This window comes from Magnolia sinica, chromosome 3 (assembly GCF_029962835.1).
Source record: "Magnolia sinica isolate HGM2019 chromosome 3, MsV1, whole genome shotgun sequence".
Lineage (NCBI taxonomy): Eukaryota > Viridiplantae > Streptophyta > Magnoliopsida > Magnoliales > Magnoliaceae > Magnolia > Magnolia sinica.
Window position 1 is genome coordinate 78,560,338 of NC_080575.1, and position 27,586 is coordinate 78,587,923.

The 27,586-nt window shown below is 40.7% G+C and overlaps 1 protein-coding gene across 1 annotated transcript; it reads left to right on the top strand.

The window, feature by feature from the left end:
* The first annotated feature begins 2,525 nt into the window (after nt 1-2,525).
* Nucleotides 2,526-20,046, top strand: LOC131238948 (uncharacterized). Its single transcript, XM_058236524.1, has 3 exons — nt 2,526-2,801; nt 15,685-15,966; nt 19,558-20,046. Exons 1-3 carry the CDS (start codon nt 2,526-2,528, stop codon nt 19,744-19,746), a joined length of 747 nt encoding a protein of 248 aa, XP_058092507.1. The 3' UTR covers nt 19,747-20,046.
* The last annotated feature ends 7,540 nt before the right edge of the window (nt 20,047-27,586 follow it).

Consider the following 27,586-nt stretch of genomic DNA (forward strand, 5'->3'; position numbering starts at 1 on the left):
TCATAAGGAAATCACCGGGGTCCATTACATTGCTGAATGACTGCCGCTCTACAGACCCCACACAGTCAAATGAGTATAAGAGACCTCACTACCTGCCTATGGACAGTCAATCACCAACAAGGCCTAAAGGTAGTAGACCCATTTACGAGCTGGTCAGACTCAGCCTAGCAATGCCTCCTCACACCAGGAAGGTAACGCCACACCCCTATCCAACCGACTACACAACAGTGGGAGTCGCGGCCTAACGGTATAAGGCCTTCGTGTGCTCATAGTTTTCACTCGGTCACGGCGTTGGAGCAGATCCTTAGTACCATGAAAGTTTTGAGAATTTCATCCATGGGTATCCTATGCACCCAGTATGCTCAAGTAATATTTTTGGTGTCCACACATGCGGTCATCCATAAATGTCCCTGTGGAGGCATGGCCCTGGTGAAGCAAGGGCGGAATCATCATGAAATGCGATGTCAATGCATGAGTTGCACACATAGATAATGCACAAGTTTCAGGCACTCAATGTGCATAAGGGGAGAAACTCCATCCCTCAATGACCACCATACAATGCAACCAATTCATACAGATGATGCATATGGGTCGCAACGATGTAAGTGTGCTACTGTGTAATATGGAATCCTCCATCCCAAGGAGGGTTAAGATCTAGGCACATAGATAGGTATTCTAAGAAGAAGAGAAGTCCTCTAGTGGGAGCCCAGTACTTTGGGATGGTTCACAAACTAAGAGAGTCAAAATCCTAAGGAGGAACGTTCCTAGCCCGGCCTAAGGTGGGCGTTCAACCACCTATAAGGGCCTCTATGGGCCTACCTTAGGGCCACCAAGGAGGACATTCAACCTCGATTGGGTCCCAAAAGATAGCCTACTACATATGCAAAGAAAGGTCCAAGGCACAGTCAATCCATGGCCTAGTGGGCCATACACTAAGCCCAAAACAAAGGCAACCTAGTGGGCCCTTAAGCAAGGTTAGGGCCCAACCATAAGGATCATGGGTTCACTCATTGTGGTGGGCATAATGGGCAGCCCATTATCCCAACATATGGAAAATCCTTATATTTTTAACACAAGTAAGTTGGGCCTCACATCTCGGCCCAAGTATGGATTTATTATAGTGGACAAACAAGGACCCGACTATTTGAGTATTTGGCCCATAAGGCCCATCACAATGACATGGTAAATGTAGGACTCAAGGGTTCAATGGGCCTATCAAAAGTTTTAGCCCAACCAAGGCTATAAGGCCCATTAATTGACTGGAAGACTAGCCCAAGAAGAATCCAATTGGAATGGGCCTCTAATCTTGCACTAATTAAGCCTAAAAATAAAATTAGAATGGTAAGATAACTGACTTAAAACCTTCTCAAATATAGTGGGCCATATTGGCCCAAAAGAACATTTATAGACAACAATTATTGGGCTCAATGCCAAATTCCAGCCCACCCAAATTTCTGGGTTGGTTGGAATCCAGCAATAGAAGTATTTCTTAGTATATTTAATCTTTGATGGTCCACACATATCACTGTGGTCCCCACCATATGAGAGGAGATATGCAACACATATATCAAGTGGGCCAGGCCGTTGGAATGCAGGCCCAGCAGCAGCCTAAGGCAGTGATGTCCCATGTGTAGGCAGCCCTATGGACTCAGGGTGTCTGGTCTAAAAATTCACCCAATGGGCCCCAATTGAATAAAAAACTGGGAGGATGATCAATCCCCTAAGGACCACACATGGATGGGTGGTGGGATATACAACCCATCAAGGTTGGCCCATGAAGCTGGCTGGACGCCCCAGCCTGGGCATCCCTGCCTAGGACGCCACTTCCAGCCATACCACGGCCAGCTCAAATGTCTGTTAGGTTTATAATTTTGTAGGGTGATACTTCCATAGGTGTTCCATGCCCCTAAAAATTTTTAGGATTTTTGGACACTTATAATATTTTAATTTATTTAAATGAAACTGATTGTCCAGAAAATCGGACTGACCTGGACGTCCCAACTTGGTGGGCCAGTCCGGCCGTTTTCACCGTGTGTACAAGGTTCCATTGAACCTAAAATTTTTTCACACTTGATTTACGCATTGCAATCTATTGCTAACCCTTCTAAATCTTCCCATTGTTTCTGCCAATATGATGGGAAAGTCTCCAGTTTGAACGACCTAGGGACAGACGGTTGTGATCCCTGTTTTAGTACCAAACGGCCATCGTCATCCAACACTAATGTAAGGAAGACGGTCTTTGCTCTCCTGACAATTCTAAGTCCAGCCCATCTTCTCTTGAAATGGGGCTTCCAGACGATTTTAGATGGGCATTCGACGTGTCCTGGTCCATCAGATCAATGGTCAGTGCAAGATCGCAAGATCTTCCGTGAAAGGAAGAATACTTTTCACTCCGCGATGTGGCATGAAAATCGGCGTGATTAATGGGGCGTGGAAGGATTTTGGATTTCCACACTGGACGATGTGGCATGAAAGCTATAGGGTTTTGGATGGCTAGGATTTGAGATGGATTTCCCAGTTTAGGCATGAAGGATTTTGGAGTGTGGTTGGTTCCTCGCAGAGGCGTCTTATGGAGGAATCGTGAAAATTCAGGATTCAGGAGATCTTCCGATATTTCCAGCGATCTTGGTTGGGATCGGACCTCCCTCTGGCATAGGTCAGATGGCTGGGATGATTTTCCTCCATTGATTAGTGTTGCAGGGATGCACGTCATCAGCAGTGCAGAAATGAATTACCATCCATTTTCCAGTCACCCAATCCAGTTTAATTGGGCTTGTGTCCGCGTGAAGGCTCGCCTTCATGTGAGTCAGCCTAGGGTTTGTTCGACTTCTATCTAGCTAAAGGATGGACATTTGGATCATCCACGTGGGCCACGATGGTGGGCCACTGACGTCGCAAACGGACACCATCCGTTTGAATCGCTCACTGATGGGAAAAGATTGAAGAAGAGTCTTCGTGTGTGGTAGGGTCAAACATGATTTGACCATGGATGGTGGTCTGGTGCACCATGGGCGTATGATGTTGTCTGTACTCCCCCAACAAATGTGGGGTCCATAGTGATGTTTTTGAGAAATCCACTCCATCCATTTGTTTTGTCAGCCCATATTAGGTTCCAATTGGGGCCCCTGGTCAGAGATCAGGCAGGTCTAAAGCTCAAGTGGGCCACCCTCATGTTAATATTCATTTTAACCATTGATCTTGCTGATCCAAGGGTTGAAATTTGGCAAGTATGGTTAATTTATGATATATTAGCACGGTGTAAGGTTTCTCATCAAACAGAATGTGAGAACCTCGTGATTTAGAATTTGAGGTCCAGGTTAATTGCATTTTCATAATTATTGCTGATACAAGAGTTTTGTGAAATCTAATGGTTCAACGTGGTTGTATATGCCATTTATAAACAATTCTTACAAATGGACTTACATCTAGATTATTACGGATAGGGAGCTATTTGCCAGTTCATTCAAGGGAAGGTACCTATATCGAATCACGTGATGGATGGTCTTATCTTAATATCAAGGTCGTGTCAACTTCAGATTTGATCTTCATGGTTTATAAGGGTTCTTAGTCAATCCTAGTTGAAATCTAATGGTTGTTTCTATAATCATATGGTTGGATTATCTTATTATGTATTGGATTTCAACATTGGGTGGCATGGCCTGATAAACGATGGATCTGATGACTTAAGATATGGATAGAGATTATTCCCAATGGTCCAATTCATGTTGGAGATTACATTAAGGTTAGGATAGCTAGATTGGCATCGTACACATGTTCATATTAAGTTAACTTTATGATAACACTCGAGAACTTTCAATACTCAAGTATTGAAATGTTCGAGGTGTTACAATATATATATATATATATATATATATATATATATATATGTTGTAATGCCCCAATTCCCGAAACCCGAGTACACTACTCGTTTTCCAAAAACCTGAGTGTTATTCTTTCACAGTGGCTCAAATATCACGTACATTTTTTTTATCAGAGTTAGAAAGTTTAATGGAATATGAGCAAATCAAGTACAAGAGGGAGTTCAAATCTATGTTATCAAATATTCGAGTGGTTACCCGTAAACTTATACAAACCAATGTCTTAATGTTTTAGAAAACATGACAGTACAATTTAATGCAAATAAAGTCAGGAATAAAGAGTTGTGAGATCATCTGACTCCTCCTATTCCATTTGAACGTCAGCATGTGCATCATCTGTGTCTCCTACACACTGAATAAGGTTCGATAGCGTCAATGGCTATCCAGTGAGGTATACCCCTCAAGATTTATCGTAACATCAAGATAATTAAGATAGTTAACAAAGGCAGTGTATAACAAATATTACACAATGATTATCATGGAAATCAGATAAGATTCATCGGATACACATTCATTAAATAAATTTCACAAAGATGATCCTGTTTAAATGCATGGATGCATACACATGCTCACAGACCTAGGGATGCACATCCAGCTGGTAAAAAGTCATCCAAGGAGAACTAGCCACCTGGAAAAGTACTCAAAGGTATGCTCAAGGAGAACTAAGTACCTGGAAAAGACCATAGATATATAGATCACCCAAGGAGAATTAGTCACCTAAAAAAGTAAACAAAGGTACACCCAAGGCGAACTAACCACCCGAAAAAGACAATAGATATGTAGATCGCCCAAGGAGAATTAGTCACCTGAAAAAGTACACGAAGGTACGCCCAAGGCGAACTAACCACCGGGAAAAGACCATAATAATATATAGATCGCCCAAGGAGATCTAGCCACCCGAAAAAGTACTCAAGGTACACTCAAGGAGAACTAGTCACCCGGAAAAGACCATATGTCATGAAAATGCATGATTAGCCCAACCATTATTATTCCAATTTCAAAGAATCATTTTAAGAAAGCTCAAAGGTGACTATGGGGGGTTTGTCACCCAGCATAGGCCAACAACTCAAGCATAATGTCCCATTCCACCATCCCTGGCTCATAAGACTAACAAATAAAATGTTTAAAGGTAACTTATTTAACTAGTTACCAGTACTAAGTAAATGAGTGGAACTTACCATCATGAGGTTGTACGAAAATCATCCATAAAAGCCACTTAGGGCAATTATTCCGTTAAGGCCACAAAGGGCAATTATACAATTAAGCCACATAGGGCAACTAGCCAATCGAAACCACATAGGGCAAATAGTCCATTCAAGGATGCAGTGAAGGGGATTGACCTCAAAAGCCACAAACGTACAACAATTCCTTTGATAGTAAGTCCATAACAAACTATGATTTAATTTATTAGATAGAATGACCACTAGTTAGAGGACCTCCATAAACATCGTCATATCATCACAAGTAGTAAAATGAAACACATACAATGTCAATAGTATTCACACATGCAAAATGTACATTTAAAATTGAAACAGGGATATTTGCGATCTATGGCATGTCCAATCATGGAATTTAATTCAGTCATCAAATATTTATAAAGAATCACTCAATTAGAACTAACATTTATCATCATTTCTATATGATTTGGTATCAAGAAATCAATAAGATAAATGAATGAATATAATTAAACAATGCTAGCTATCATAATGTATAAAGGCTTGAAGGGTTATCCTCACCTATCAAGAATCGAATTGGCTTACAATGTTGCAGATATTTGTATGCGCACTTTAAGGTCAACCTCTTTACCAATTGCTTCAACTCCACCCAAAATCTAATCAAGTCCCTAATCACTCCAACCTCGAATAAGGAGATCTAAACCTCTCTACTCGACTCAAATTCAATCCCCAACTCGCTTTATTTTTTAATGTGTTCCTGATTGTATTCCCCAGGGTAGATTTAGCTGAGAAAAATTGGAAAGTCCTACAATTAATCAAATCAATAAATTGATACACTACGTTAGTTTTATTTAATTGCTAACTAAAATGTATTAATGAGTTGACTCACCTATCAGTTAGTTGAACCAAGATTCGGCTCGATCAACCCCACTTAGCTTCAATTCAGTCTAAACGAGGGATACATTGTCCAACTAAGTTAGCTCCACTCGGTCAACCTCTACCAAGATCAAATTGCATCAATCCGAGTAATCACTCGGACCAGGCCGATCCAAACTCAGCAAGTCATTGAGTCAACTTGGCAATCCAAACCGAGTTGCCCAAGCATCTCGACTCACTTTGGACGGGATTGGTGCAACAAGGTCCAAATCCTTAGATTCCAACTCGATCTTAGGAGGATCAATGGTTGTCATCGATTCGAGAGTCGAGCATAGCCCTTGGGATTTACTCGATCTTAAGGATTATCGAGTTGGCTACAATGGGTTAGCTAAAATCAATTTTCCATTAGTCAATCACATACTATTGATTCTAATACATCTGATTGATCAAGAGAGTCAAAAGTACACATACCTGACCATCCATTAGGATGAACATGACCTGGATCAACTCAGTGGTGTGATGAGTTGGTTCGGCTATGAGTTGCACCAGTTATGACTGAGTCGATTCACATTTCAACCCGCCTGGCAAATCTGATCAGACGGATGATTGGATATGATTTTGGAGTTTTCGAGGCGTGTTTGGGGAGTTTCTACTAAGACTTAGCAGAAATGGGACCCAATTGTTCTGGGTGAACTCAGAAGCCAACTGAGCCGACTTATCTGCTGAAACCCACCAGTAAAGAATCGTTGAATGGGATGACTTGGATCGACCCGGGATGAACTCACCTTCATCATTCTACTCTCTAATAAAGATGGGTTCATCTAGATGATTCAGAGAAACTGAGTTGAGGTCTGAGTTGCAGCCATGACTCGGCTTGACTCGGGGTAGTGTGGCACTTGTTTAAGCCCGCACCGACGTTCTCTCTCATCTTCCTCTCTTCTTCTTCCTTTGACCTTCCTTTCTTGCTTTCTCCTTTCTTCCTTCTCTGCAAGAGGGACCTGAGATGTTGGTCTCGGCCCAGATTTAGTAGCGACTCGGACCGAGTCGACTCCAACCGATGCGGCACCAGAAACGGCACTACACTCCTTCTCTTTCTGTTTTCTATTTTTGGTATCCCTTGCCCTAAAAGGAAAAAAGGCTATTTAAAGCCTTATGGGAGCCTAGAAGGATCGGCTCATAATTGGCCGATTAGTTACAGCCGCGCTTGTTAATCCCAATTAACAAAGAGAGCTTGTTGATGATCTCTTTAAAAGTTGTTTATATGGCTAAGATCCAGCCATTGGAATGATCATTTGAGGCTATGAGCCACCAAATGGGTGACTCAGATCAGGGAATGGGAGCCACTAAAAGATGATGGGTTCCACAGCCGATTGGAGAAGAAGGGACGGCCGATCATGGTGGTTTCTTATCTAGGGGTCCATCTGATGATCCACAGCTTATGGATGGATCAGGTGGGCCTCACAATCATCGTGGGACCCACCTTTTTGGATGAATGACTACCATTTCTTGGTGGCTTCCAAGACTATGGGTTGTGGTGACTCTCTCTCCTTGAAAGCCCTAACTTGTGCAGAGAGGGATGGATGGCTAAGATTATCCTGCACTAAGGGTCGGGATTGAGGGAGAATCCCGCACTCAAGTTGCCAGCTACGGAGCAAAATGGATTTCCATTTTCAGAATGCATTCACACACACAACTCTCCTTGAGCCAGTGCTTGTGCGTAAACATGCGGTCAGATACACGTGGGCCTCATGGGTTTTGGTCATGTCCGTGTTGTAAACGTGATGGATGGTTCGAATCAGTACAATACCTGGGATGGTGGGCCACGCTTGAACCCAAACGTCATTCTCAATTTCAAACCGCAATCGCGCGGGATAGATAGGAGAGAAAATTTCTTTTTTTGAAAGAAATGTGTTAACGATCCAGTGCACCGCAGGTGCACTGTCCATGGTTCACACTCACACTAGTGTGGGGTCCACCATGATGGATTTAACAAATCTACTCCATCTATCCACTTTAACATATCATTATAAGGTATTAGACAAAACATGAGGCTAATCCAAATCTTAAGTGGTCCATAAAAACTAGGTTTTGTGTTAATCTTTGATTTCTATTAATCTAATGGTCAGATTGATTTTAATCCGAACTCCAACGGTCAAAAGGGCCTTAGGCATTTGTGAGGGTAATTAGGATGCTCATCTTATGGGCTTTCACTATTAATACCTTTATCACAATATAAAATTTTCTTGTTATTATCTTAACTTAAAATGATAGAGCCTACTTCTAATTAGAACTATCCTTATGTAGATCAATCCTTGTCAGTCATGTACTCGGTTCTTAAGGTAATTTTTAATTATTATGTGGGCCACACCACATGAACGTCTAATTATCATATTTCGGTTTATTGAGCGTTCAAACCATCCAACGGTTGGATTAACTCGTATTTAGTCATCGATAATCCTAGGGATCCTAAGAATGTTTAGGTGTGATATGGGAGTTGGACATGAAAACCATATAATTCAACATGTGTTTTCAAAGAGTGGACCGTACGACAGAACATTGTAACCCTGATGAACGATGGATCTTATGATTTGATGATTTATCTCGAGAGTCAATGGATGGATGGCTTGACCTATAGATGGAGATTACTTACAATGGTTAGGTTTAGGCTAGATTGTAGGTGAATGGTTTAATAGGCTAGTAATTTGTGTTAACATCCGAGTATGTACATATTCAGGTTAAATTATATATATATATATATATATATATATATATATATATATATATATATATATATATATATATATATAGGTTGTTGTTGTTGTTGTTGTCTTTCATAACACATGAGGATGATCCAATCCGTCTATTAGGTTCTTTGACTCATGACAGGCTTAATAAGTTAATGTTTGATGTGTTTGGGTGTATAGAAACATCACAGCGGACTGGTTTCAATAGTAAATGCCACTATTAACACTGTTTTCTATGGTGTGGCCCACCCTAAATCTAGATTAACTTCATTTTTCGGCCCAAGGCCTAAAATGATTTAGAAAATCTGATGGATGATGTGGATTAGATACATACATCATGGCGGGGCGTGTTGTGGGTCCCACATGCCCTTCCTTTCAAAAGCAGCAGGGACGCTGCTTACTGCGGCGTCCTTTGGACACTGGCAGCAATGACATCCGACTTCTCTCTCTCTCTTCTTCTTTTGGTATTTTTTTAAAGTGGGGCCCACAAGAGAACGATCCACTCCGTTTATCAGGCTCTCTAAGTCATGGTGCGTCCACTGAGCCCAGTGTTCAGTAGGTTTATGTATATAGAAACATCATGGTGGGCCTAACATGTTTTAATAGTAGAGGTCATTATTGTCACTATTTTGTATAGTGTATCCCACCCGAGATCTTGATTGGCTTCATTTTTCGACACAAGGCCTAAAATGATATGGACAATTAGATGGATGGTGTGGATTACCTACAAACATCATGCTTCCTTAACAACATCAACCCACCAACTACATGCTATTGTTAACAGCGTGCGCTAGTGCACGTTGTTTCCAGCATTGTGAATGCTGGCACATGCAATTTCCCCTTTTTTATTATCATTATGTGTGTGTATATATATATATATATTAGGAATGTGTGCACGTCTATGCATGGGTGTATATGTGTGAGTGTGAAGGACCGTCCATCTTAGTGGACCCATCAATTTGATGTCATAGATTCTTCATAAACATCTAAGTGGGCCACAAGTCTCGAATCAATATGGTATTTGTGTGCTCCCTTTATCCAAGTACTTGTGACCTCCTGAGTATGATCGATGGCCAATAAACATCATGGTGGGGCCATGATCAGTGGATCCTACCTAATCATTGAATTGAGGCTGATTGTGGTATTTACTGAACCATCCAAATCACTAGGCTATTGCGATGACATATGAACATTAAGTGGTATCATGCCCCAAATCCGAGGACGGACTGTCACACCCCAAACTCGAAAACCAGGTTCACAAAATTCCTAATCACCGAACTTGGTGCCGACAGCCTCCATAGTACACCATTCTCGGTTCCCAGCACCCATATGCCAGATTCCGATCCTGGGATCCTACAAGAGGATTTTCCAACATACATTTAACTTGTAATAAGCATAACCACAAGTTTACCTAAATCACAAAAGCAACATCATCATCACATATCCATTAATATAAACAGTTGAATACAATACTGAAAGGAAAATACATATATCGAAAATCAAAGCTCTAGAAGACCGCTGCACGCTCCAAGCTCAACGCTGCTGTGACCTAACGTCACCTACATGCATCTATCGTGTATAAGCTTATAGAAAGCTTAGAGAGTGGTGTAAGTATGTGCGATGTATGTGCGATGTACGTGCCAAGCATATAAATATCAGAGTAAGTGAAAATACTAGCAATTCATAAATCATACAATATCAGAGTAATGCGAAAACATGCTGGTAAGTCTATGAATACAATCAACCTTATCTAACCTATGCGATGCAAAAACATAATAAGTCAATCTCATATACTGGGGAAGTAATGCAGATCAGCTATATAATGTGAAGACACAGTAAGCCAAATATAATATACTGAGAATGCAATTCAATATACAAATCCTGATGAGTCCACAAATACCGTCAGGATCATTTAGACCATATAAATGCAGAAACATAGTGACTCAAAATGTCATATACCATGGATGCAGTATGTGGTGAGAATGAAATGACTAAGTTGGAGTGGGAAGTCGGGATGATAATACGTAGTATCGAAGGGTATTGGGTCTATCACAAGGGACTTCTATGCAAACCAGTCCCATACTTAAATTTGGATAGATTGGCTCAATGTGGTAAACTCCTGACCTCAGGTTTGTCATGCGCCCCAATCAAAATCCTAGCCATTACGAAGGTACACATATCAATTAGTTGTGAACTTTCAGCCCGAGTGGATAGTGAATGAATGAGTATAATGCTAAGTATGCAACTCCTACTCAATAAGTCCATATATCAGTACCGTACATCTCTGGGATCATCACCGGGGTCTACTACACTCATGCCAGCTTACCGCCCCTATCCGAACACACAACTGGGTAAGTGAAAGAGACCTCACTATTCGTTTGCCAATATCAGGCCCGACTTGTCAATAGCAGACCCATTCCTCAAGCTGGTCAAACTCAACCTAGATATTGCCACCTTACTCAGGCGGGTAAGGTCACACCCCCTCCCAACCGACTACGACATAGTGGGAGACGCGGCCTACTGGTATACGGTCCTCATGTGCTCATATATATTGACTCGGTCTCAATGTTGGGGTGTCTCCTGGCCATGGAGGTTTAGGGATTTTCACCCAAGGACATCTATAGCGCCCGTATACTAGAACCAAACATTTTTGTTATCCCATCTGGCCATTCACGATATGCCTGTAGAGGCCATAGCCCTGATGTCGTTAGGATGTATGGTGATCATATGACAAAATGCGAGATGCATGAATCATGCTATCTAGTTATGCAGTAATCCTGCGCGTACCGTGCGCTTATGTGGGCAACTCCTCGTATCAGGAAGTCCCATAATAACCCACCCTATGGCATATACAATGGTCAACCACATCTCATAACACTACCAAAAAAGGGGCAAAGGATACAGACCATGTTAGTTTTTTTGCTACGGATATAAACCTTAGCTATATTTGCTATAGACTTAATCCATAGCTAAAAGTTAATTATCTATAGCTAAAACCTACCTCTCACCATAACCTTATTAGATATTAATGGTGTTTAAAGGGCTCCATGCGGCCTATTGGAATATATGTATTTGATCTAAACCTCCCATCAATTCTGATATATAATTTCAGTGGATGAGCCAAAAAATTATGTAGATTAAAGGTCTAAGTGGACCACACCATAATAAATAATAAAAAAATAAATTTCTATCATTAATATGTTATGTAGTCCACTTACAGCTTCGATCTGACTCATTTTTTGGATCAACCCTTAAAATGATATTTTGAAATGAATGGACAGAGTAGATAAATGACATACATCATGGTGGGCTCCACAAGACCTACAACGAAGCACTTAAAAGTGTCGTTCATTACCGCGCCCGTGCGCGACCCAAATCCCTCAAATCTCCCTCACGTGCCCGCCCCTCTCGTAAAACCCAAACCCTGTCTCTCGCGCGCCCGTCCCTCTGTTTCCCAACCTCTCTTTCTCTCTCTCTCTCTCTCACTAGGTTTTCAAAACCCCCTTTCGCTACAAACTCATTGTTGATCTGTGATCACATCATCTGCTAGGGTTTTTGAAACCCCTTTCATCCTACCCTCTTCACCGCCTCGACTCCTCCACCAACCGCAGCCCCTGTGACCACAAACTTCATCCGCAGCCACTGCCCTGCTCCACCAACGCCGTCACCTCCACCGATCGATGATAATATTTGCCCCATCGAGAGTTCGATTCAGAGTTTCAGCTGGTTTTTCTTGTTTCGAATCAAGGGTTTTCTGTTTTAGAATATCTTTTCTTTTTCCCTTTTCATATTATATAATTTTTTTGAATTTGATTTATTTTTCCCAGTTCAATTCGGTGGGGAAGGTGAATTTTTGATGAAGTTGAAAATTTCTGTGTGGTTGTTATACATGATGGGGAATCTAACTTGTGCAGAGTGCACATGCTAGTTATCCTGTTCCCCCAGTGGGCCCCATCGTGAAGCTGCAGCCGTGGGATACTCCTACTGATCCATATGGGAGGGTGTAAGAGAATGTTGTCAGCTGAGGACATTGGAAGGGAAAATGCTCAACTCATTGGATAGCTATGATTAACCAATAGGGGGATTTTTTGGACTATGGCCTGTGTGCAGCGGGACCCACTAGATGAAAAGTCTAGAGACTGCCAAAATGTTGTGCCACATGCATGATTTGTTTGTATGTGACCCATGATAATTAACCCATGCACCATGCACAGGTTAGGAAACCAATTTTGTACTATATATGTTCTAAATTTAGCTTATTTTCAGATTATTGATGGACCAGTGGCTTGCTGTTTTTTCTTTCCTTCCGCTGCTCCTTGTGATTGGTGTTTTTAGTTGAATTTTGTTAGGCAGTTTTCAACTATCTATTTCTTTTTTTTCTTTTACTTTCAAAAAAAATTTAATTTCAACTGAGATCATGATGACAAGTGGGTTAGTGATTTAATTTTGCTGCTTAAATGCATGATTCGTGCTTTTAGTTGAATTTTTATCTTTGACAGTGGGAGTTGTATTCAGTTTCCTTCATGCTTGAAAATATTGGATTGCCCATCACTGTTTCCCATTTTGCCCTTTTTTTTCATATATGATTAGTGTGTTTACTAGGGTTTTGTTATTGCTAGTTATGAACTATACCATTTGGTTTTTGAGTTATCTCTCTTTTAAAAAAAACTAGTGTTTGTGGTCACAGGGGTTGCGGCTGTTTTAATTGCATTCATGTTTTTTTAAGAGTAGTGTTGCTTGTTTACAGATTTAAAACATGAATATAAGTACCTTTTCACTTGTGTTTTCTTATTAGTTGCATAAGCAGGCAATATAAGTACCTTTTCTAGAAAGAAAATCTGGATATATGATAATCATAGGACTCAAGAAAATGGTTAGTAATAAAATTTCTATTTTCTTAATATTCTTTTGTTTTCATGTGTAGATGAATGAATGGGTATTGTATGTTGGAACAAAAGTTTGCTGATAACAGGTATCTCTAGAGCTGTTCCATGCATTTCCATTTCATCTTCTTTTCCTTCTGTCATTTTAACTCTCTCACATTAGTTTTCTTTAGGTCAGACTTTTGGTTGGGGCATAGTTAGTACCTGAGGTATAGTTTGGGGCAGAGTTACTATTTCATGTGGTGGGTTGCAAATCTAAGAGAATTACAGCCGCACACAAGAAAACTCTTGTGTGCTTTTTTTTTCCCCTCCATTCATTGTTACTTCTGTTTTGCCAATAGTCTTCGTTAGAACTTGTGGCTTTCCATTTCATCATCATCGCCAGGTTTAGTTTAATCCACTAATGAATATAAAAGTGATCATCATCATCATCATTGGGTTCAGCTTAATCTACTGACAGATTTTTTATTTAAAGGCTACCACCTTGGAAATTTTGGTCCATTCCATCCTTGATTTATGAAAGCTACCAACTTCGTGACAAGAGTATGATTAGTTTTGTTTAGTTTTTTTATTTTTATTTTTATTTTTATTTTTATTTTTATTTTTTGTATTGACTTGATTTATGTGTAGACCATGTACCTAGTTCTAATGGAGAAACCAGGTGCAAGGATGGGCTTTCATCAGACAATGTACATGAGACATACATGAACTCAAATTAAAATCGGATTGAATTGTGTGACCCACACTGTCTTGAAGTCATTGTCCCAAAATCAGATTGGTTGAGCAATCATGACCTCTGATTCGTAGACACATGTTTCTTGAAATACATAGAGAGCAGATTGAAAAATGCTCGGTATCTGCTTCAGAATGTTCACATGAACTCTTAAAACAAGCGGGAAGCAGCTGCATGCAATTCTATTCAAGCGAGGAGCCTTGAACCTTGGGGCTTTTTCAGTGGGGTACACTGGACTTAGATTGAAAAAATAGAGAAAAAAACCTTTAAAATCACATTTAAGATGGCCCTCATTAGCTGAGATTCTTTGACATTAACAGGGCTTGTGTAGGAGAAATACATCTAACATGGAGAAACAGGTACTAAAAAGTAGACTGAACAAGTAATGACTTTTGCTGTCACCTTTCCTAATTTGGCAACTACCTTAACTGTTGACATCTATCAGAAAATCATTATTTACTTTTTGTCATAGCTAGACTAGAAGAAAAGCTCTTGGACATGTTATGAACCGCGTCTCTCTTTCTTTCTTTTTCTTTTTTATATGCTTTTATATGACATGAGATATCTGTATTTGGCAGATAATATGCTATGCCAATTTGTTGATCCCAAGTTCTGCACCCATATGGATTAAATCAACTGTTTGGCATTGAAATAAATAAGGTATATACTCCCATATGGATGATGTTGCCATGCTTTCTAGATCATATTGTCTACACTGGAATCTTGCACAGAAGGAAGGGAAAAAAAAACTTTTTTCTTGATTGCGAGACCTGTCTCTTACTTTAGAGGTGTTATATGATGCTTGATTGGGAGAAACAATATGGATTTGTTCGACCCGAAAGTAGCAGTGGTTGGTCCACATTATGTAATTTAGAGGAGTCTTGGGTCCAATATACATCTGATTTTATCATTTCTGAAGTGTTTTTATTGTTTCATAATACTAATGATTTAGCAAAGATGTGAAATATTTCAGATTGTTGGTGGATCTGAACATACTATATGTGCAAAACTCACATTCTCACAAGAATCATATGGTATGACCAAGATTCTAACCTATGAATTTGAAAGAAAATGTATGAGCTGCAAGCTTCCATAACACATCTTGTTTATTTTTCTATTTAGTGTAAACATTGGCTTGATTCGTCGATTTTTTTTTTAAATGTCTCTTTTGGTGGAAATGGATTCCAACAGGAAACCAATTCCAAGTATTGACGTGGGCCCAAATGCAAGAATTTGCATCTACCTCCACTTCTTTTTTTGGTACATTAGCATATATGATGTGTTACCCATACAAGCTTTTGTCATTTTTTGTCATTTCATTCGTATAATTTTTTTGTTCAGTCAATGCAGCTAGGTACAACATTGGTGCAGTTATCTTGCTCTAGGCACCTGTAGTCTTGGTATGTCTCATTGTCCTTGAATAATTTAATATGTCGAGATCTCTTTCCCATCATCATTTACATTTTTCTTCTTAATCGATACTTGGAAGTTAATATAATCATTTACTCTGTTTTACAATCTTTAAAATCTTTATATGTAAATCTGTGCCTATATGCATTGTCGGAGAAACTAAAAAACTTACTCATTCTCAGATTGCATTGTGGAATATGCATCCATTTTTCAAAGAAAGGGCGACATTCCAAGCACTCACACTTTCTCTCCTTGCTAGCTAAATTGGTAAATCTTCTTTCCTTCATACTATATGATTCATTAATGAAGTGGCCTGGCCATTTAGACAGGCCCATGTTTATATATTATCTCAAAATTGATGAAGTAGATCCGGATGTGCGTCGGAGCTATCCAGATGTTGAGCGGGGGTCCCTGAAAGGTGGGAACCACTGTTATGACCATGATGAAGCTGTCAATTTCCTATGGATAGCAATATGGGTGGCCTGGCCATTTGGACAGGCCCATATTTATATATTATCTTGAAATTGATGAAGCAGCTCCGGATATGCGTCGGAGTTATCCGAATGTTGAACAGGGGTCCCTGGAAGGTGGAAATCGCTGTTATGACCATGATGAAGCTGTCCATTTCCTATGGACAACATTGGAGGGGCTTGGCGATTTGGACAGGCCTTGTTTATATCTGTATTTGTAGGGACCACACCCTTAACCTAAACCACACACTAAACCTATAACCTAAACCTAAACCTTAACCTATAACCTAAACTTTAACCTATAACCTATAACCTAAACCTAAACCTATAACCTATAACCTAACCTAAACCTACACCTAATCCTAATCTCAACTCCCTAACCTAAACCTAAACCTACACTTAATCCTAATCTCAACTCCCTAACCTAAACCTAAACCTAAACTTGAAAACCCAAACCTAAACCCAATCCCGAACCCGAACCTGATTTCTTAAACCTTAACCTATTCTCAATTCCCTAAAGCTATAGCTTATAACCTAAACCTAAACCTTAACCTAAACTTATAACCTAAACCTAAACCTATAACCTTAACCTAAACCAAAACCTAGGACCTAAACCTTAACCTATAACCTATAACCTGAACTTATAACCTATAACCTAACCTTAACCTTAACCTAAACCTATAACCTAAACCTAAACCTAAAACCTAAATGTATTCTCAAATCCCTAAAGCTAAACCTACACCTAATCCTAATCTCAACTCCCTAACCTAAACTTAAACCTAAACTTGAAAAACCAAACCTAAACCCGATCCTGAACCTAAACCCGATTTCCTAAACCTAAACCTTAACTTATTCTCATTTCCCTAAAGCTATAACCTATGACTTAAACCTAAACCTAAACCTATAACCTTAACCAAAACCTAAAACCTAAACCTAAAACCTAAATGTATTCTCAAATCCCTAAACCTAAACCAACAGCTAATCCTAATCACAACTCCTTAACCTAAACCTAAACTTGGAAACCCAAACCTAAACCCGAACCCGAACCCAAACCTGATTTCCTAAACCTAAACCTTAACCTCAACCTATTCTCAATTCCCTAAACCTTAACCTATAACCTAACCTAAACCTATAACCTAAACCTATGACCTAAACCTAAGCCTAAAACCTAACACTAAACCTAAAACCTAAATGTATTCTCAAATCCCTAAACCTAAACCTACACCTAATCCTAATCTCAACTCCCTAACCTAAACTTAAACCTAAACTTGAAAACCCTAACCTAAACCCAATCCCGAACTCAAACCCGATTTCCTAAACCTAAACCTTAACCTATTCTCAATTCCCTAAAGCTATATAACCTATATACTATAACCTATAACCTAAACCTAAACCTTAACCTAAACCTATAACCTAAACCTAAACCTTAACCCAAACCTAAACCTATAACCTTAACCTAAACCAAAATTTATGACCTAAACCTTAACCTATAACCTATAACCTAAACTTATAACCTATAGCCTAACCATAACCTAAACCTAAAACCTAAACCTAAACCTATAACCTAAAACCTAAACCTAAACCTAAAACCTAAATGTATTCTCAAATCCCTAAACCTAAACCTACACCTAATCCTAATCTCAACTCCCTAACCTAAACCTAAATCTAAACTTGAAAACCCAAACCTAAACCCGATCCCGAACCCGAACCCGAACCCAATTTCCTAAACCTAAACCTTAACCTATTCTCAGTTCCCTAAAGTTATAACCTATAACCTAAACCTAAACCTTAACCTAAACCTATAACCTAAACCTAAACCTATAACCTTAACTTAAACCAAAACCTAGTACCTAAACCTTAACCTATAACCTATAACCTGAACTTATAACCTATAACCTAACCTTAACCTTAACCTAAACCTATAACCTAAATGTATTCTCAAGTCCCTAAACCTAAACCTACACCTAATCCTAATCTCAACTCCCTAACCTAAACTTAAACCTAAACTTGACCCAAACCTAAACCCGATCCCGAACCTGATTTCCTAAACCTAAACCTTAACCTATTCTCATTTCCCTAAAGCTATAACCTATGACTTAAAACCTAAACCTAAACCTATAACCTTAAACTAAACCTAAAACCTAAATGTATTCTCAAATTCCTAAACCTAAACCTACACCTAATCCTAATCACAACTCCTTAACCTAAACCTAAACTTGAAAACCCAAACCTAAACCCGAACCCGAACCCGAACCTGATTTCCTAAACCTAAACCTTAACCAATTCTCAATTCCCTAAACCTTAACCTAAACCTATAACCTAAACCTAAGCCTAAAACCTAAACCTAAACCTAAAACCTAAATGTATTCTCAAATCCCTAAACCTAAACCTACACCTAATCCTAATCTCAACTCCCTAACCTAAACTTAAACCTAAACTTGAAAACCCAAACCTAAACCCAATCCCGAACCTGAACCCGATTTCCTATTCCTAAACCTTAACCTATTCTCAATTCCCTAAAGCTATAACCTATAACCTAAACCTAAACCTATAACCTAAACCTAAACCTTAACCTAAACCTAAACCTATAAACTTAACCTAAACCAAAACCTATAACCTAAACCTTAACCTATAACCTATAACCTAAACTTATAACCTATAACCTAACCTTAACCTAAACCTAAAACCTAAACCTATAACCTAAAACCTAAACCTAAACCTAAAACCTAAATGTATTATCAAATCCTTAAACCTAGACCTACACCTAATCCTAATCTCAACTCCCTAACCTAAACTTCAAAACCCAAACCTAAACCTGATCTCGAACTCAAACCCGATTAATGTAATAATGTAGCCCAATCACATGGCAACAAACAAGAAAATCTTGCTTTGTTGGCAAGCATACTCGAACTCAAGCATCACAATGCATCTATTTCCATCTCCACTATCTCTTATAGCATAGATTATTTGAGATTTGGATTTATCTCATTTTTAGAGTCATGTCCTAACACAATATGATAATATTAATAGACAAGGTGGATTTATCACCAACATTATTCCAAGACCCATATAACCAAATTGGGCTGTTACTACTTTTGGCAGAAAACCATGAAGTCTAGTAGGAATGGATATCGTCTGTAAATAATAAGTTTACTTTTTATAGTAAGTCACATATTTTAGTGTGTTTGAGTTGGAGTTTTGAGTTTAAAAGTCCATCTTAGGTTTGAACACATTACTTATGTTGGATTTCTCCATAGTTTAGAAGATTTGTAAGTACATTTTTGATTTCTTCATATACAAGTGTTTTTTTTTTTTTATCTTTCTTCCTTTTGAGATGTGTACAAAGGCATGCTTGTTTGATTGTGTCTACAAATGCTGTTTTATACAGGCTGATAAGCTAAAGAAGTCAATGGAGGATGAAATTCATTTTCTCAAGGGAAGGGTTTCAGAACTTGAAAGTGATCTTATGTCGAAGTCCACAGAAGTTACATCTGCAGTTTCAAGGAAAGAAGAAGCTCTATCTTCTGCATTTACTGAAATTGACCATCTGAAGGAAGAAAATTCTATAAAAATGTGAGCATTATTGTATGCATATGGAGGGTGTTTACTGTGTTGGAGTGTATTTGTTTCTTACACATGAGGGCATGCCTTAGTTGTAATTCTTATGATAGGTTAAGCAAAGTGAAGTATTGTTTATTTAGAAATGTGAATGTAGGATACATTGTATGATTTGATTGTTATTTGTAATAAATGTATCATTTTTTTCTGATTGCATTTTATGTACTATTTTTATCAGCATTAAGCTTAGATGAGTTATCAATCACAGCAGGTTCTTGCAATGGAAATAGGTTGTATTATTACAATTTTTTTAAAAATAGCTACGAATATAATCCGTAGCTATAGCTACGGATATTGTCCATAGCTATTGGTATATATTGCTACGGATATAATCCGTAGCTATTGGTATCTTTTGCTACAGATATAATCCATAGCACGACCGTCGCTATTGGTGTGGTAGCTAAAGGTATTGCTACGGATATAATCCGTAGCTATTGGTATATATTGCTACGGATATGATCCGTAGCTATTGGTATCTATTGCTACAGATATAATCCGTAGTGATACCTTTAGCTACCCCACCAATAGTGACGAACGTGCTACGGATTATATACGTAGCAAAAGGCCTTTTGCTATGGTTTTTGGCCATAGCCTTTGCCCATTTTTCTTGTAGTGTAACAAACATACAGATGATGCATATGGTCATATATCATGATGTTATGCTATCACATTCTCATAATTGGTATCGATAACTAGCACCAATAATTGACATCGATAATCGGCCTCTATAATTAGCTTCAATAATCGGCATCGATAATCAACCTAGCAAAGGGCCTAAGGGAAGGTCACAATGTGGACATTTAACCATCATCACCCATCAATGTGGACATTTAACCAACATTGCTCCCAAAGAGTGGCCCACATAGAGCCAAACGTATCGTGGGCCCATGGCCTCACACAAGAACCTAATACAAATCACTATAGGCCTCACTCATGGGCCGCATATACATCACAATGGACCTCGACACATGGGCCATAATTATATCACATCGGGCCTCACTCGTGGGTCGCATATATATCACAATGGGCCACATCTCAGGGCCTCATATACATCGCAATGGGCCAAAGCAATAGGCCTCAAATGAATCATAGTGGGCCTCGGAACATAGGCCATAATTACATCACATCGTGCCTCACTCGTGGGCCACACATACATCACAATGAGCCTTGGCACATGGGTCATAAATACATCACATCGCCCTCATATACATCAAGTGGGCCGTATCAACGGGCCGCGTCAATGGGCCTCATAAACGTCAAGTAGGCCGCATCAACGAGCCGCACCAACGAGCCTTAAAACTTTTCGGTGTCCCATCTGGCCATCCACAATATGCTTGTGGAGGCCACGACCTTGATGTCACTAGGGCGTACGATGGTCATATGACAAAAGGTGAGATGCATGAATTATAATATCTACTCATGCAACAATCCTACATGTACAGTGCGCTCATGTGGGCAACTCCTCGTATCAGGGAGTCCCATAATAACCCGCCCTATGACATATGCAATGGTCGACCACATCTCGTAATAAACATGTAGATGATGCAAATGGTCATATATCATGATGTTATGCTATCACATTCTTATAATTGGTATCAATAACCAACACCAATAATCGGCATCGATAATCGGCCTCAATAATCGTCTTCGATAATCGACATTGACAATCGGCCTCGATATCTGTCCTCGATAATCGGCCACAACAATCGGCCTAACAAAGGGCCTAAGGGAAGGTCACAATGTGGACATTTAACCATCATCGCCCATTAATGTGAACATTTAACCAACATTGCTCCCAAAGAGTGGTCCACATAGACCCAAATGTATCGTAGGCCATGGCCTCATACAAGGACCTAAAACACATCACTCTGGGCCTCACTCATGGATCATGGACCACATATACATCATAATGGGCCTCAGCACATGGGCCACAATTACATCACATCGGGCCTCAAACGTGGGCCACATATACATCACAATGGGCCACACCTCATGGCCTCATATACAATGCAATGGGCCACAACAATGGGCCTCAAATGAATCATACTGGGCCTCAGCACATGGGCCATAATTACATCACATCAGGCCTCACTCGTGGGCCGCACATACAACACAATGGGCCTTGACACGTGGGCTATAAATACATCACATCGGGCCTCATATACATCAAGTGGGCTGCATATACATCAAGTGGCCTGCATCAAAGGGACTTGATAATGGGCCTCATAGATGTCAAGTGGGCCGCATCAACGGGCTGCACCAATGGGCCTCATAAACATCAAGTGGGCCACATTAATGGGCCTCATAAACATCAAGTGGGCCACGTCAATGGGCCGCACCAATGGGCCTCATAAACGTCAAGTGGGCAGCATCAATGGGCCACACCAATGGGCCTCATAAACATCAAGTAGGCCACATCAAAGGGCCGCACCAATGGGCCTCGTAAATGTTAAGTGGGCCGCATCAATGGGCTACACCAATGGGCCTCATAAACGTGATGTGGGCCACATCAATGGGCTGCACCAATGGGCCTCATAAACAACAAGTGGGACACATCAACGGGCTACACCAATGGGCCTCATAAATGTCAAGTGGGCCGCACCAATGGGCCTCATAAACATCAAGTGGGCTGCATCAATGGGCCGCACCAATGGGCCTCATAAACGTCAAGTGGGCCGCATCAAGGGGCAGCACCAATGGGCCTTATAAAGATTAAGTGGGCCACACCAATGGGCCTCATAGACATCAAGTGGGCCACATCAATGGGCCGCACCAATGGGCCTCATAAACATTATGGTGGGTTGCATCAACGGCTCGCATCAACGGGCCGCACCAACGGGCCTCATATATATCGAAATGGGCTTGCCAGCGGCTTGGACTGTGTTCCTATAAAACATACATCAAAGGTGGGACCCACAAAGCTTAATAACTTCAATACAACAACTATATAGTTGTGAGCGGTACTAGCTAATCAGCTCCTAGGTGGGTCCACACGTGTGAGACCCACCAACTTTGGATGGACGATGTTGATAAAACACATACATCATGGTGCCCCAACAGCACTGTCCAAAGATGGAGGATGTAATGTAGAATACATGCATCAAGGTGGACCCACCCAGCAGGATGTCCATGCAGATGGACGGTTGGAATATAACAAATATATCACGAGGGGCCCCACAGATGGAGGATGTGGATGTACAACACATCATCTAAGTGGGCCACGTAGAGGGTGTAGATATAACAAATACATTACTGTGGTCCCCATAGAATTTGCTGACGTAATACAGGTGGGACCCACAGAACATGCTGAAGTCAATACAGCAGCTATATAGCTAGTGTGGGGTACACTAGCTAGTCCTCTATCTCATCAGGTGGGTTCCACGTGGGGCCCACCACATATGATATATATATATATATAGAAAATGGTGATGCAACAACTTCCAGGCCCTGGACGTCCTGGATATGAAACACGTACATCACGTGTGGCTATCAGGGATGGACGGCATGGATTCACATGTATCAACAAGATGGGTTCCCACCGTCCAGCATTCTGGATAGTGAGGATAAGGCCCGTACATCATGGTGTGTCCCACAGCAAAGACAGATTAAATACATTCAAGGTGGGTTCCACCGTCCAAAGTGCTTGACAATGTGGATAAGACCCATACATCATGGTGCATCCCACCATTGGACGGATGGTATAGATATAGAATAAATTCATCCAAGTAGGGCCCCACCTGCCTACACGTGTGGGGTGGGCCCCACCAACTGACAGGTGGACGTACTGTTGGGATATAGCATATATCTCATGATTAGATCAGCAGAACTTGTTGACGTCACTTACATCAGCTATGAAGCTGGTGTTCTTCATAGAGATGGACGATGTGGAGTGCACAATACATGGAGGTGGGTTCCTCCATCCGATGGACAGCTTGGATCAACAGATACATCACGTGGAGCCCCACAACAATTTCCAACCACTGGGTTGCTGGCCCAACGTCCAGCAGATGGATGGCTGGATGTACACGTGCGTTAAGGTGGGTCCACATGTGTGGGACCCACCAGCTAGGATAAAGTTGGTATTTATTTTCCCCTTCATTCAGGCCTGTCCCAACATACAGGCAGCACAGTCGATCTCATGAACGGACGATTTGGATTAAGTGGGCCATACCCATCACAAAGAGAGAGAGAGAGAGAACGGCATCCGATGGAAGGCTCCATCACTATGAGCCCTCTCTTACAAAACATACATTAAGTGGGTCCCAATACATGTGGGCCCTACATCAAAATTAAGATTTAGCGCTATGATCACCCACCGTTAGATCTCGAACTTCTCTTTCCACCGATGCATTCTAGAGCTCTAAGGGATGAATTTCAATGGTTAAGAAGATCTTTGGAGGGTGGGATTGGGTGTTAGCAAGGTGGGCCACACCTAGCTCTTTCTCATAGAGAGCTTGGACATTCTCTCATGGTGGGGTTGCTTGGGAGTGACGAGAGATGAGAGAGAGAGAGGTGATGTAAGGGATGGGTGATGGATGGAGTGATGGGTGAGTGATGGGTGGAGAGAGAGAGAGAGAGAGTTGACTTAGGGTACTTGTGTAAGAGAGAGGTAAGGATAGGGTATGGGTTGCTTGCACTTGACTTGTGGTGTGATGCGTACTTGATTGATGGGATTGATTTGAAAGGTTCTCTTAGGTTTGCAAATGCGTATCATTTTTCTCAAAATGAACGCGGGCCCACATATTCTGTCCTGGGTATCGCATCAGTGCACGAGACATGGCGTTGAAACCGCGACAATGGCGCGGTCGCAAGGGTATAAGTCTCAAGTTGAGCCAACTCAGATTGACATGATGCGACTCAGGGTTATGCGCAAATGTCGATTACAGGTCGCAGGTTACAGGAATTCAACCGGGAGGACTGTGAAAGCTTATGGAACGGTACGGTCTAGGATACGGGTCTTACACGGACAGCTTCCGTGATGCCCTGAATCCTACACTCGATTCCATACACCAAGTCCCGAGTTCGACGCACCATAAGGAAGATTTTTGGCTAAAAAATTATATAATAATAATAATAATACCTGAGCATGAAGATCGATGATCAAAATACCAAGCAACACTCTCCATTATAAATCCTGATGGTTACAAGTACATTGCTTTCTAAAAGGTACACAATGTCAACATTGTCAAATCGAAAAATAAATACAATGTATCGAGAAGGCTAAGTCTTCCAAGCTACTCTTGCCTGAAAAAAAGGGAAATAGGAAGCTTAGGCAAAAATCCTAGTGAGTACACATGTGTGTGCTGTGTGTCCTACATGTAAGCAAGATAAATATGCCACAAAGAAATCATGTATGGTGAAAGGCGTGTAGTATGTAAGGTATGATGCCAATGCCAATGCAATGCACATGCATCATAGTAATACCTCGAGTCAATGCTATCAGCATTACCAAGTCATATTTTCATCTCTCCTTACCATAGCCATAACCACATTACGTGCATTTGTAATGACATCATCATCATCATATTGTCATGTCATATTATAACTGTATATCTCGGAAAACACCATGGTCGATATGAATGCACCAGACACCAGCAATCAACCTCGCATACCCGCTCCACGGTGGACTTCCACTCGGCATGCCAATAGCAGACCTCATTCGCGCTTCTCCTTGCCAGCAAGTTAGATTGGTCCATGTTTGCACCTTAGCCCTTAAGCAGGTTGGACCCACCTCTTCTCAACCCAACCTCGTCAATGGAAATTAAATCCATGACCCATATATCCACTCGGCCCAACGGTGAGGTATCCCTAGCTAGCATCGGGGTTTAGGGACTTTCAATCTAAGGGGCACTTCATCCCCTACTATTTCCACACTTTTGGTGTCCCGTCCCTTTTCAGGGATAACCCAAGTCATCATCATAGATGCACATTTCATCGTCAAGATCCAACTTATGTTATATGGCATGACTATGGTATTTCGATCATCATGTATGTCATGATTATGCATGAATTCAAGCAATTATGATAAGGCATATGTTCAAAGGCATGTGGTATGCATATAATGCCATGAGTTTAGGGTCTGCTTAACCTTTAAGCCAAAAATGACATATAATCATCATGTGCCACTATCAACTATATCAATCCATGGTCATGTGACTATACTAAAGAGTACATATCTTACACATAAACAAATGTATTGAAGTACACTTGCACATACCATCATTCCATGGTGCATGAGCATGATCAATATCATCATGGTTAAGTAGATGAATTTAGCATGCTAGGAAGTGGAACAACATTAATTAAGATATTAAATCACATACTTCTATTAACCGTAATCACTAACATCACTAATATCATCCATAGCTATCATAATTATGAGCATTAATTGTATTTAGAATTACACCATATCCCAAGATAGATATTCCATTAGCGGCTTTGGCCTGACATGATTTTCTTCTATTTGGACCACATGGTTATACCCTAACTAGGTCTTATAGTTAATGAGTGGTGGTGACGCAAAGTACATGCACCAAGTGGTTATAAGATGAAAGACATAGATATAACATATAGTAAATGAGCCACAAGGTAGATGGTGTTGGTGAAACTCATATAATGTAGTGGGTTTCACCTTCAAGTGGGTTATTAATAGGTTGAATTTACAAATACTTATCATAGTAGTTCTACAATGGTTTGGAAGGCACAAGTAAACCTCATAAGATACAGTTAGCCTTAAGTGGAACGACTTGAGTATATAGTATACACATAAAAGTTAGTCACGCTTGGATGACATGGGTTTGTCTCATACAACGTAGTGGGTCCTACTTCGAAGTGGTACTGCAAGCAAATGGGTCCACACACAAACATTACGGTGGGTCCCAACAAGTAGATAGTATAGGTAACTCACATACATTAAGGTAGTACAAGGAAGAACAGTTTAGATGCACAAGGCATATGTTAGCGGGCTCCATGATTGTAAGACCTGTATCCTAACTCGTATTATTCCATAGGCCTCCGCAATCCACCTGGTCGAATTTCAACGACTCACGATCTGTTATCGGCATTTGTGCGCGATCCTAAGTCATATCCCATATATCATAGTCAGCTCGACTCGAAACTTGTATCCTTGCAACTGTGCCGTCGTCGTGGTTCCGACACCGTGTCTCGCACGCTAAGGCGATACTCGGGCCAGAAGATGTGGGCCCGCATTCAATTTAAGGAAAATGCCACACATTGCAAATCTCAAGAGAATATGTCCCATCAAATGTCAAGTACAAACCCCATCACTCCCATCACTCACACTCATCCCCAAGTACCTTACCCATCCCCAAAGCTCAACTTTCCACACTTCACCCATCCCTCTCCCCATCACTCCATCACTCACATCACCTCTCTCTCTCATCTCTCTCTCATTTTTCTCCCAAGCTCCATGAGAGCAACCTAACGCCTAACCTCCATGAGAGAGCTTGGTGTGGCCCACCTTCCTACCTCCCATCCCCACCATCCAAAGTCCATCTCGACCGTTGAATCATACCCCTTGGAGCTCTAGATCGTATTGGCGGAAGAAGGAAGAGGAGATCAAAGGTGGGTGCTTTTCTAGGATTAGATTTGTATCATTTTGCTTGGATTTGATGACTGAGGGCCCACATATGGTGGGACCCATCTTGATGTATGATTTGTAAGAGGGACCCATAGTGGCGGGGTCCTTCTGCTCTTCCGATCTCTCTCTCTCTCTCTCCATTTTTTTTGATGGAGTGTGTCCACTTGATCCATACTGTCCACTGAGTGGGCCCATCCGG